At 37.1% G+C, this 14,129-nt stretch overlaps 1 protein-coding gene across 4 annotated transcripts in view; it reads right to left on the bottom strand.

The window, feature by feature from the left end:
- Positions 1–14,129, bottom strand: part of NBEA (neurobeachin) — a gene marked incomplete at both ends in the record, with an annotated part of 550,746 nt that overhangs the window by 109,448 nt on the left and 427,169 nt on the right. For all 4 annotated transcript variants that reach the window (XM_084277996.1, XM_084277994.1, XM_084277997.1 and 1 more), the window contains 2 exons: positions 434–536; positions 1,367–1,484. In XM_084277996.1, the coding sequence (XP_084134122.1) occupies positions 434–536; positions 1,367–1,484 (221 nt within the window). The remainder of the gene's footprint in view (positions 1–433; positions 537–1,366; positions 1,485–14,129) is intronic.

The raw sequence follows: 14,129 nt of genomic DNA, 5'->3' as shown, positions 1-14,129 counted from the left end.
CACATTCATATAATAGGCAAGAGAGAAAATGCATGTGAAAAATTTTCATTCAGCAAACACAAAGCCTAGTTAAGTTTAATTCCATGTCCTCCACAGAAACAGCAAGAGTGAACATTTATCTGTATGTTTATAAAACCTGCCTGTGAAAACTTCATTTTAAAGAGGTAAGGTAAAAGGTTTTTCCTGGTCTTTCACTGGAAGGTACTTATTTCCTGCAATAATCACAAAAATCTAATTTGCAATTCTTTTACTTCTATTCCATAATAACAGGCCATATAGTAAATAAAGGGCATTGTTTCTCAAACTAACTCTAACAAAAGAAAATCTAGAGTTTCATGACTGGAATAACAATCTAATTTTGACAAGTTAAAAATACATTTTTTTTATAATATAATAAACACAAAAGATACAAAGTATTTTAATTTTGAATTACCTGGCTTGTGGCAAACCATAGCTGGTTCCTACTCCAACCCGTGGTAAGCTGTACACAACTTTTTTCACTGTTGCTTGGTCAGGAAAATTAAACATAACAGAAGCTAAACGAAGAAGAGAAAATACAGACTAGTAAATGATCTGCAGAAGTCTGCTTCTCCACCCAGATATACTTTTAAAATGCTCTTGGGTTTTCACTCAGGAAGAGAAGTCAGTTCCATTTTATCTTCCAGGGGACCCAAGTTAAAACAGAAGCTCCTGGCATACTTTATACCTGTGTATCATTAGCTGGGTAACCTTTTGTCACTAACTCTGAGCATGAAGATCGTTGGAACCACAGCTTTCCATTAACCTCTTATTAGTCTGGGAAGCTGTTCAGTAGTTGGCATGGCATTCAGTCTTCTAATTGGTGCATTAAAACACACAGGGCCAGAAACTCTTTAATTCCCTCTCCAGGTGAAATCAAAAGTTACATCAGAGCTCCTCAGAGCAAGGGATTACTGATGCACCTCATCAACCACTCAACCCTCATTCAGGGTAGCACATACAGAAAACTGATTTATTGATCTGGTCCTTTTTACTTTAAATCAGTTTATAATTAGAAAAGGAAGCTCCCTTCTAGGCATATGTATAGAAAATGGAGGAGAGGGGTGAGATCATAGAAAAAAACTAATTTCCTATCAAACATTTAAAGAATTTACCAATTACAAGGACCTGCTTTTACAAATAAATCTCACTGCTGCACAGGAAGCAGTGACAATGATTTATGTGATTGGTTTTAATATGAAACACAAAGAATACATGCAAGAGTAAGCATTACTGAACACAGACATTAGCATCTCGTGGAAGGCAGCAGAGTTTAAATGCTAAGCTTAAGAAATAGCTCACAAAATAACTAGGAGAGTCCTTTTTCTAACAAAATAAACAGACATACTTCTGTTTGCCATAAACACTTCCAAAGCCGTGTTCTGGAGAAGATAACGTCTTGAAAAAACAGCCCGGATCTCGCTGAACATCCATTTCCCATGCAGACCCTCTGTATAGGCAAGAACCTTTAAAGAAAGCCAAGGTCATAGTTATTAGCAGGAGTTTTTCATCAAAATATTGCATAAGAACATAGTAAATTTTACCCATCAATGAAGTACAGCTGGGTTAATCATATCTCTTTAGCACTTCCAACCCATAAGTTCAAATATGAACATTGAATTGGATATAGCTGTTAGAAGAATGTCAGTAGCTACAATAACCTGATACTCCTAAGATCCAAGTCTCATGAGTCATATCAACTTATTTTCCTCAAAAAACACAAACTCTACAAGCAAGCACAGGGTAATGGACACAGTTTCCACTATGCTTAGCTGTATTTTCTTCCAGCAGTGTACATGTCACAGTTGTCAGTTATGTATTGGATAACAGATTTACATCTGAGGCTATCTTGGGCAAAGTACTACCAAAACAATATCACTTACTATTCACATCCATTTCAGGGTTATAAATTAGAACTCTTTCCACTAATAAATACAGACTTACCTAGAACCATACGTAGACACAACAGTTTTTCTAAAGACAGATACATTTGATATCCCAAACCATGAACAAAATTTAAGTCTGCATTTTTGCATTTTAAAATTAATGTGAAAATATTTTAAAATAAAAGACATTAAAATTATCACTGGTTTTCCAATTTGTCAATTTCTCAATTAATGCTATTGGTGTAATAGATATTAATACCTAAATGATCTTTTTCACTCCTCTTTCACTGTTCTGGATGTACAGGAAAACAGACAAAAACCATAACAGTTGAATTAGGTATCAGCTTCATTAACTTCTCTGTGAATCTTTCACTCCAGCAGCATCATTTCGTGTAGAGTAACCCTTTCCCAGTCCTTTTCTTCAGCTGGAAGGCTGACTTCAGACCTCTATCTCTGCTCAGGTGGGCTCTGCCCATTGCTGAGACCCTGACACTTCATCCTACAAGGGGATGGGGAGCATCCCCTTACTACAGCCAACTGCATTTCCCAAGCACTGCAGATTGTGTCTTCCCCTAGGCTGCAGTTGCTAAGAGAGTCACATCCCCAGTGAAACAGAAAACCACAACTAACACCTTTACTAATGGGAAATACAAAAAGAAAGTTTCAGGCTGAAGGGATTGGATTCCTCTGTTCTTCATTAGGTACACTGAAACCAGCAGTACACCAGCTTGCAGTGCTTTACTTCTTCAGTTCAGGTCTTTGCTTTCTTTAGTCATGACCTCCCCCAACTTCTGAATAGGGAAATGTTAGGGAGACCATATGTTGCTGCTGTCAACGATCCTTCATGCTTGAGGTAATTGTATCCCTTCAGTTTTTCACTGATGTAGCTTCAAGTTAGTAACATGCCTTCATATATGAAAAAGCTAATTAAAGTTTGCACGCTCGGTGTCAAAAGACTTCCATGGATTTTAGTTAATTTATTCTCCCTAACTTTTTTTCATAACACTGATCAGTCTACCTCAGGGACAGTACTAACACAGCAACTAAATGGATGTCCTTCAGCACACTGAAGAGCATTCAAACACGAGTTCTGTCCTTGATGGAAACTACAGAGGAATACAGTGAGCCCCCTGTACTGTCTACGTGGGAAGAAGACAAGACTTAGAGCACCACTGTAGCTGATGCTACTGTCTCATGATTCACCTCAGCTCTCCACACTAAACAAAGCCTTAAGGAAGGGAAGAGGTTTGATTTCTTTTGAGGTCTCCCACAAGCACACAAGAGACAATATGCTCCTGCTATTCAGCCACAGGCCAGCTGTGGAATTACCACCTCATATGCTAAGTTCTTGCAATGGTAAATGAACCTTGTGCTAAAAATCCACACCTCATTTTTACTTTGAACTCTGGGGACTTCAGCTTATAACCACTAGATCTCGTGACACCTTTGTCTGTGAGATTAGAGTCTTCTAGTATCAGATAACTTTTCCTTGTGTTGGTAATTACAGGCTGTGATCCAGTTACTTCTTAGCTTTCTCTTTGATAAACTAAATAAACCAAATTTTCCTTCAATCTTTCATTGAGATCAGATGCTAGGATACAGCTGGTATCACGTATGTGAAATTCAGATGGTTAAGAACAATGACTGTGAAAATTCCATCACCTGCTTTGAGTGTATTTTTGCTGCTATCTGATACAGACTTTTTGTAAATACACAGGTTCTTAAGATACAGAGAGGAAATAGGGAGGAAAACACTTGAGTTTAGAAAGTTAAAAGATGAGAATGGTGTTCCAGAGAGAGGAGTCTGAAAAAATAGCTGTAACCAGATCTACAGCTGCCAGCAGAATCAGTTCCTTGACAAAACACCATTACTTCAGGAATTCACTTTTTGTTTCCAAAGTGTTTCTAATTGTCCTATGTTTTTCTAAAGAAAAATGCTTAATACTGACTATATCCTCTGGATTAGCATTTTAGATTATGCCCAGTAATATACTTACAATGTCTTGGTACATACCACAACTTAGTTATCATAGATCAACACTACAAGCACACTGTATACTGACCATACACCGGCTGCCTTTTTCTTATAGTATGGTATGAAGCATCTTACAGTAAAGTATAAAGGAATTGTAACTTCACAGAGGTACGTTCACTCCACTATGAAATGAATGGCTTAAGATAGTGCTCCAGTAAAGCAATAGAAAGGATAGGAAATCAGAGGAAAGGAAGGAGTCTATAATTCAATTACTGTCCTCAATTACACTCTTCTTAACCGTCTATTAGTCCTGCAAATATCAGATTATCGTAGCGATATCAAATCAGCTCAATTATTTCAGTACTTCTGTTGTATTGCTTTCCTGTCCAAGGTACACTATCCATTTTTTTCATCCTCCATAGCATTCATCTAGCACTGTTTTCAAACGATGCAGTAAACCTTCTATTATTAGGTATCTACGGTTCATAGTAGACATGACTGATGTTGTTACGGGATTCTTTTGTGTTGCTGTTACAAGAGCCAAAATAAATTCATTTCATTTTTTCTGGATTTGAATTCTTTAAGAGGTTTACACTCTTTTTTTTTTTAGGATGATTTTTATCATTTCACTTTCTCATATCACAGGAATGAGGGCCTGGCTGTTTTACAGTTTTTATATATTACATATATTTTATATTTCATATTTCATTATCCATAAAGACATGAAAATAACCACCTCATTTACCAAAAGATACTGAAATTATGCCACCCAGTTATGTAAAACCAAAATTACTATGTGCTCCATCCAATTTTCTGTTGCTGTTTATATTTAAAGTCAGTGCTCTTTATTTTGATAGCTTTATGAGTTTTTCTCTGAAAAACAGTCTGAAGACTTTCTTTTTCTAGGCATGTCTTACCAGTTAAAACATCATGACTAAGCACCAAATTCTAGATATGTCCCAAATCAGTTGTTTTTAACAAAATAAAATCCAACCAGCCAACCAACCATGTCTACATTTGAACTAAGCACACTTTTTTAATATCAGCTGCCATTATTTCTTTTAAGCTTATTTCTCCTTGTAAAACCCTTTAGTTTAAAGAGAAACATGTGTTTGTTTTAAAGATAGCAATGAGTCCACTAGCCAGATGATAGATCAAGGCTAAAAATCTGCTAGGACAGTAAGATGAAGCTGTCACCCTATCAGTGGGAAGGAGAAGTCTCTAACTCTCAGGGTTCTGTCACAAGGAAAAACATCTCTTTGTGACACTTTGGTTAAATTAGTAAAGCAGCTTGGGATGTTCAGATGCTCTACAGAAGAGAAGCAGAACCACTACTGAAGTGTTTTCCTACTTGGTTCAAATATGAAGGCTCCATTATTTTAATTTTATTTCTGATGTAATCAAGATTTCTCTTTTTTTTTTAATTAAGAGGCAAGACATGTTTAACCATAAGATTACTTCAGTAATTAAAAAATTCTTGATAGTGAATTCACTGTTAATTAGCAGCTGGAATTTTGAAGCATTGCATTAACTAGAAGACCAGAATTACTAGTTTCCATTCTGCTAGAATCCAGACAGATTATCTTCAAAGGAGAAACACTTTAGTACTGGTGCTTATTTCTGCTGCTTTGTACCTTTATTTTTTTTTTGGTATCTCATAATACCAGACACAACACTGCAAAAGGATAATCTGGCCCTTTTGATTATTGTTTCTGTAGTTGAAATAATCACAAAACCAGGTGATATAAAGAAATCAAGCATCAATCTATCTGGTGTCAGCCACTAACTTTATGGTAAGAATATTCACTTCAGCCTGCTGCAAAGAATTGTTGTTTGTTGTTCAATATTTCCCTTTTTTTTTTTAATAACTCTTTTGGGTGACTCATTAATGCCTATGTATGCAAATTTAATCTACGGGTTTCAATGGGAATTCATCATTTGTCTTTTGGAACCAGATTTCTGGTTCAGGGTATTTTAATTCTAACCCAAATCCACAATGAATGCATCAATTGATATGTAAAACATTTGCCAAGCTTTGTTTATATCCAGTGCAAAATGCATCTCACAGAATCACATGGCAGGGGGGTTGGAACTGGAACCACATGATCTTTGAGGTCCCTTCCAAGCAAAACTATTTATGTTTCTATAATTCTATGATATTTAAACCAAATAATTCTATTTACACTGTGGCAATAAAGTATCAGAACTGAAATGTTTCAAGCAATACCAGATATGTTTTGTGGAGGCAGAACATCTAAAATATATTTATCTTTATTGAAACACCATTAATTTGGACAGATTTTGTCTAATGTCACTAAATATATTTTTTTCCTCCATGTATTATTTTTACACATCCAGAAAAGAAATATTCTTAGTGCTCTTTAGATATAAGTGTATTCTAATCTAGATAAAAATATGACCTGAAACAAACATTTACCACAGAATTCCTTATAGCTTTTCAGATGTAATATAACTTTGTTGTTGGGGTTTTTTGATTTGTTTACTTACTTATTTCCAAAGCACTTTGTTAGTCTTTACCTTTTGTATTAATATGCCTAACAAGATCAGTAAGGGGCATGGTTGCCTTGTACATAGTAGAACTGCTTCATTTTTTGCTGCATTTCCACAGATCCATCCCAAAGTCCCTATAGATTTTTATTTTAAGTCTGAAAATGTTCCTTGGAGTCATGCTTTCTGAATAAAATGGCTTTCTGAAATGAAATGGTTTTTTTTTTTTCTCTTTTATCAATGACCAGATGGACTTTGAGAATACCCTAATTCTGGTACTGAAAGTACTTTTTCATTTTATAATGACAGCTTTATCCAGCACTTAAGGGCAGCTACTACTATCTTTAATCTGGACACTGCTATTATAGTTAGAACATTAAAGAAAAGATCTCTGGCATGTCCTTGGTTTAGACATCAAAATCCCATCTATGGCTCTGTTACCTGGCAACACAGGGTATTGTCTTTACCATGTGGTACTTATTTCATTTTCTTTTTTCTCTAGAGATGCAAGAAACTTCTACAAATTTATTCCTTTTCATCCTTCTAAATTTACCTCTCCTACTTCTTCAACTGGCTTTTTTTCCATTTCAAAAAATATTTACTCTTCATTTGAACAGATTTGTCTTGACTGAGTAAGGTCTAGTGGGATGCTGTTGCATCCTAGAATCTCAACCCAAAGTGATCCTTCATCTTTTTATTTGATTCAAAGGTTTGGAGATACACACTTAAAAGGACTGTATTGTATATTCACAATCCACCCTTCCAGCAATCCAACAACCCTAAATATTTTGTCAAGTCTCTCTGTTTTCCAGTGTTTAAAGTGTTCTGAATTATGTATCCATTGCTTCAATTTTCCCCAAACTCAGCGTGTCTTCCTCAACACAGGCAATTATAGCTACAATTTATTTTATTTATGTACTGACTATACACTGTACCTTGTTTGTCTTTTTTTATTTTTTCACAGAATCACAAGGATGGAAAAGACCTTTGAAGATCATCAAGTCCAACCATTCCCATCCTAAGCTAAACCAGATCCCTAAGTACCTCATCTACCCTTTTTCTGAACACATCCAGGGAAGGTGACTCAACCCCCTCCCTGGGCAGCCTGTTCCAGGCCCTGACAACTCTGTCAGGAAAACATTTGTTTCTAATGTCCAATCTGTCCCTGCCCTGGCACAGCTTCATGCCATTGCCCCTTGTCCAATCTCCTGTCCCCTGGCTGAAGAGACCATTGCCCACCTCTCTACAACCTCCCTTCAGGTAGTTGTAGGTGGTGAGAAGATCTCCCCCTCCCACTTTTTAACTAAGCTTGCAAAGCTGTGTGTGTTCCAATACAAAACAAGCCCCATATACAGAGGTCCTTTAGTTGGAATAGGATTTTTGTTTGTATTTCATTCTTCATCCACCTCACCAACTTCCAGGATGCAGATTTCCTGCAAGTGCCAGTTAGCAATCTAGATGATGTGTCCCAATTTTGAACAAAAGATGGGAAGAAGAAATTGTAGTTCATTTCAGTTATATTGCAGTCCACACACCATTGTTATCAAAACATACAAGGAAAATAGCCTTGGTGTTCCAGGTTTCCAGGTCAGGAGCTTGTATATAGTGTCTCATAACAGACTTTTCTGTGGATCCACTTGTCAAGGAGAGAAATTCTCTGAAGTTGCCTCACCCATCCTTGTCAAATGAATATTTAATATTCCCTAAGGTTGAGAAAGTAGTTTTCACAATGAATTTCACTTGTAAACTTAAAAAAAGGAAAAAAAAAATTATAGAAATATTTTTGTTAGTCTGAGAATACCCTTCTGAAAAATAACCAAATAAACAAACACAGTTGTGATGAGCCTGAACTACCCAAAATAAATGTTCTGCTTGGATCTTCTTCCTTCCCATTGTCTAGTGGAAACTGTATCTCCTGCTTTCTGCATAAAGTGAGGCAAGAATATTTTTGTGGTCATCTCATTTCTTTTGTTTATGAATCATCAGGAAAGAAAAAAAAACATGCTAGAGAAGGGAAGAAGAAAGAAAATGTTGTGGTAAGAAAAGCTACTACCCTTTAAAACTATATTTGAAATAGCAAGCAGTACTGTGTTGGTCACAAAGCAGCAGTTGCTTTCACATGAAACTTTTCATAACAGCCTGGTAAACAGAAAATTCATGGAACTTATTCGATAAATTCCCTAAATCAGTGTCTTAAAGGATGGTTCCAATTTTTGAAACCTCAACACTTAAAGAGAAGATGCCTGCCAATAAAACATGGAGTACTCTATAAAAATAAAAAATCACAGTGAATAGTTATTTCATCAGAGAGCTGTCTAGAGCTAGCTACAGAAGTGTGCCTATGCACCTGGCCCAGTCACACAATAGGCATTCATAGAATAGCTTAGCATCATTACACACTTTTAGGCATTGCAAACACATGAAAACAATTACTGAACAGTATTCTCTCCTCTAAGGGATTTGGATTTCCCTTTTTCAAGGGTTTTCAAGCACCGCCATTTGCTTCAAAGAACACATGAAATTCTGAATGCAGATAGGTTAAAAATGCCTCCTGTGCACCACACAGCAAACTCTCCATAACCATCTAACATCGTGGACCTCAGTACAAGTACGTGTCAGACTGCATGATTGCTTCATGTATTCTAAATACAGACTGAAATGACAGACATCAATGGCATAGAACCAGACTCTTAGGAGTTTATGAAATACCATATTGAGTAAGCAGTATATCATTTCAAAATGCTTGATGAAGTACTGAACATGATCAACTTTCAGATTTAGCAGGAAAAATACACATAGACTGGAACAAGGGATATAGCTTGTCAAGATATGTACATGTATAAAAAAAAACGTATTTAATAAAAAAATTCAAAATCAGGCAAATTTAAATAATGAAACACTTTGTATTTTGCTTTTCTGGAAGGGGAGACATTGTAAATGGGCAGGAAGGACAAACAAATTAATTTAATATCCTAGTGTTTTATTGACTTCTTACTATTTTCTTTTTTTATATACATTTAAGCCGCTTTCAGAACACCCTCTCTGCCTCAATTCCCATAGCCATATAAGAGTAAACACTTCTAAAATCTCACCAAAACACTGTTATCAATTTTCTTTTCTCACTTTGGTCTAGCAAAACATTCTCCATTTCTCCATTTCCATTCCATCAAGATCTCTTTTCCCCCTTCCTTATGACATGCTTCTGTGTAACGTGTTTCTTTATTTGTAAGGTTTAAAAGCTTTCCTCCAAGTAGCTCTTGCAATACTATGCTCTGCACGATGAGCTGAGTACTATGTGCCATGATAATTTCTCCATTCACATCAGTTTTTAAAATCTCTTTAAGACTTTTTCTTTTTCTTTTAAATAACTATTGGCACTCCTGCTTCATTTTTCTTCTCCTCTTCAGGGATCCAAAAAATGCAGATATTATTTTTGTGGTTTTGGGCTTTACTTCCTTGCCAAGCTTTCTCAGCTTATACTTTTACTTCCAATGTTTTTTTAAGCTTTCAAGAGGCCCCTTTTCTTGAAACATGAGGTTCTGTTCACCCCAACCTTTTCTAAATTTGATTTCCCTGGCCAACATACCGCTTCAGTACCCATTAAAACAATGCCCACTCAGCTGACAGTAACTGACACTCATTCCCACATTCATTTTCAGTCATCTGAAAAATTATTTGAAGTTGGCCCATTTTCAGGCCATTTTCCTCTTTCCATTGGTAAAATGGTTTTGCATGTTATGATTTTGTGTTTGGGGAAAGTAATGGAAAGGACACAGGGATTTCTGCAGAAGCAGCTGCAGTATTATCATAGAATTATTGAATATAAATTGTTAGAGTAAAAAACAACCCAAACAAACCCTGCTCCTACATATGGAACCACTATTGCTAAATGTTAACACCCAGATCCAAATAATCCAAAGAGAGTATCTTAGGCATTCTAAACAAACACATGATTTCTATCTCTGCTTTTAAGAAACACCAATGAATAATTTTAAATAAAAGGAGAAGTGAGACTGACATAGGAGAATATTATCTTTGCAAAAACATAATTACTTTTAGTATTTCTTTTATGGACATTACACATCTGTGTGCCTTTGTATGGTTTCCTTTCTAAGCAACATGCAAAGAGATTGTCATTTTAGGCAACTCATGAAATGCCAGTGGACTGAAATTCTTGGGAATACCATCAGGAAGTATCAGGTTTAGACTTTACCACCTTTAAAAAGGTAGGCACAGGCCTATTTTAGGCTCTACTTCCGAACTAAAATTCAAAAATTACTGTTTTAAGCAGAAGTTTCAGCTGATTTAAGAACTCTAAAAGCAGTAATGAAGATGATGGTGCCAACTAAGGCAACAGCACATGTGGAGAAGCAGAAGAGAAATACAATCTAGTGCCACAGAAGTCATATTAGAGCCCAGCCCAACTCAAAACAGAGAGGTTGAGGAAGCAAATACCAGGGCAAAATGCAAACTCAAGAATCTCAGTCAGTTCTAGTTTGCAACAGGATCAAAGCTGATTGTGCCCATTACCTCACAAGGTTTGAGATGATTTTGTGTTGACTTTGGCAGCAACGGGATGTCAGACTCAAATCTAGTGAGAAATCTTAACAGAGCTGTTGTTTCCATTCTCACTCTACATGTCGTGCTGAAAGATGAATTCAAACAGGCAAGTGGTGATCTCAGTACTTACACTTGAACTGGTCCTGAGCAATTCTACCCCAGCACCACATTCAGTGAAATGCAATCAATTTTTTTTCCAATTAGAACTGTGCAAATTACATTTTCAGTTGAGTGGGCAAGCCAAAAAAGACATAAAATTGATTTAATCTAAGCAAAAAAACATAGAAAATTATTTTCAGGATTAAAAATGGAGAGCTTGTTTTTGTCAGCTGGTTCATTCTAGACCTCCTTTAGCAGAAGAAAAGCAGTGGGAAAAAAGGACTTATAATATTCACTAATCCAGGGAGATGAGGGTGTTAATAAATGCTTTTAACCTGAAACCAAAGCTGGACATTTATTCCTTAAATAGTTACTTGACAGAAAAATGCAGGTTTATTAAACTTGAAATATTGATGGATTTCACAGGATTTGTGAGATTTTTAGAAGAAGAAAAAAAGAAAACCAGTTACAGGACTAGATTCCAACACCAGCATGAAAACAAGCAAGTTCTCTGTTATGTAAAGTGAGAATGTGGGAGAGACACCTAAAGGACACCCTTCCTCAACAGTGCTTTCTGCTCCCCCTCACCGCTGTGCTCTCAGTAAGCAGATGGATGAGTGCACCTCACTGCTCCAGGATGGACACTCCACCAGCTGCCTCAGCTCTGTGGTGCCCCAAGGAAAGTCAGTGGCCAAGTAGCTCCAATCCTACATGGGTACCAATTGAGAGATAGAAGGACGAGCTCCCTGCCCCCTGCCATGTTTCTGCAGGGATTGCAAAGCACATACTACTTGCTGGGCATAATTTGCCAATGTAAAAATCCACCTACACCCTCCCAACACAGGAAAGAAGAGAAACAAGACTCCCTGGTTTCTAGGTGAGTGCGCTGACCATCCAGCTATCAGAAAGGATTAGAAGAAACTCACGTTCTTCTGCATTCTAAAGCTGTGTCTTCTGGTGCTTCCTTTATCCTCATGCATATTAGGTTTTCCCTTTCACTGAGGATAAGTTATTTAAGTTTAAGAACCCAGCAAAAGCAAAAAAAAAAAATAGTAGGAATAGTTTGAGGAATAAAGAACGTCTGGTATCCACAAGTATGTGACAGATTCTTTCATGAGAATAAAGACATCATAAAATCCTCAGGGTCTTCTTTTTTTCCCCCAAAACTTGCACACTGATATATTTATTTAAAAGTGCAATGCAATTAAAAATGTTTAAGGACTCAAATGTACTGTGATGCAAAGTCTATGTTATAATAACTGAAGGCACAAGACCTGATCCTAAGAAAATTGTAAAACCTGAATTTTCTTCATCATTACCCACGTCCTACCAAATGCCAGGTAGAAAGATAGTTTTATGTCCCTGTTTTTATAGATGTGATATCAATGTCATACAGAAGGTATGTGCAAGTGTGTTAGATTTTAACAGTTTTGCATTTGATTTATTCAGGGCACAATGCATACCACTTAAGATCTATAAAGATAATTAGAATATAACATATTTTCAACTGTGTAACTTTTTTTAAAAAATTTCTTTTCCTAATATCTCTTCCTAAATACCATGGATCATAAACCAGTAATAATTTGATGTTAACCTCATATACAAAAGCAGTTTCATTAATTGGGGAGTATAATTGGAGTAATTTAAACTTCTGAAATGGAACTAAAAAAATTATTTTTATAAGCAAAAAGAAAAAATACAGATTTATAAAGTGATAGCATACTTCTAGAACATCCTCACCATCCCAAAACTTTATGTGCTACAGTTTGTAACAGACAAGCACAATCTTCAAGAAATTAAAAGTTCTACAGCTGCCACATGCTCAGCTGTGACTGGAAGCGTTGGGTCCAGAGCACAAGTGACTGCTGCAGTCACAGAATCATAGAATGGTTTTGATTGCAAAAGACCTTCAAGACCACCAAGTCCAACCATCCGTCCAGCCCTACTAGGTCCAACACTAGACCATGTCACAAAGTACATCTACTCTTCTTTTAAACACCTCCAAGGATAGTGACTCAACCACCACCCTAGGCAGCTTATTCTAATATCTAACAACGCTTGCAGTAAAGACATTTTTCCTAATATCCAACCTAAACATCCCCTGATGAAACATCAGACCATTTCCTCTTATCCTGTCACTGGCTACCAGGGAAAAGAGAACAACCTGCACCTGTTCAACTTCACTGTTGTAGAAGGTGATGAGGTCTCCCCTCAGTCTCTTCTCTAGGCTAAACAATCCCAGCTCCCTCAGCCACTCCTCATAGGACTTGTCTTCTAAACCCTTCACCAGATTTTTAGCCCTTCTCTGGACATGCTCCAGCATCTTGATGTCCTTCTTGTGAAGGAGTGAGGGACCCAAAACTGAGCACAGTACTCCAGGTGCAGCCTCACCAGCGCTGGGTACAGGGGAAGGACCTCTTCTCTGCTAGCCACACAGTTCCTGATGCAGGCCAAGATGCCATTGGCCTTCCTGGCCACCTGGACACACTGCTGGCTCATATTCAGCCAGCTGCTGATCAACATCCCTAGGTGTCTCTCCTCCAGACAGCTCAATTTGCTTGGTGTTGGAATTTAGAGCAGACTCAGACCTACTCTAGATTATGTCAACTTCTAACAACACCCAAAGAGTAATTATACCTCATTTGTGAATTATGGTGAACATAACATCAAAACATCTTCACATTCCTAATATATTGCCCTAACATCTGATTCTTTACTAACCCATTAAAGACAAGTTTAGGGTGAGTTTCTTTTGCACTGCTGGAGAAGACAAGGAATTATAGCACTGGGAAAACTCAAATTCACAGTTCAAATTGCATCCATTGTAGTTTTGTGTGGCTGGGTTCTGGTGGAGGAGGGGGGCTGCAGGGGTGGCTTCTGCAAGAAGCATCTAGAAGCTTTGTATTGGCCTGACAGTAAACACCAGTCGACTCAAGGCCAGAGTCATTGTTGGCCAAGGCTGAGCCCATCAGCAATGGTCACAGCACCTCTGTGAATCACTTTTAGGAGAAAAAAAATGCAAGCAGTCGCTTTTTGCCACAAGAGAAGGGAGTGAGAAGATGTAAGAAACTGTGCAGGCACCA

This window comes from Gallinula chloropus, assembly GCF_964237585.1.
Source record: "Gallinula chloropus genome assembly, chromosome: 1".
Lineage (NCBI taxonomy): Eukaryota > Metazoa > Chordata > Aves > Gruiformes > Rallidae > Gallinula > Gallinula chloropus.
The sequence above is the reverse complement of the archived record's forward strand: the minus strand, read 5'-3'. Positions and strand labels throughout refer to the sequence as shown.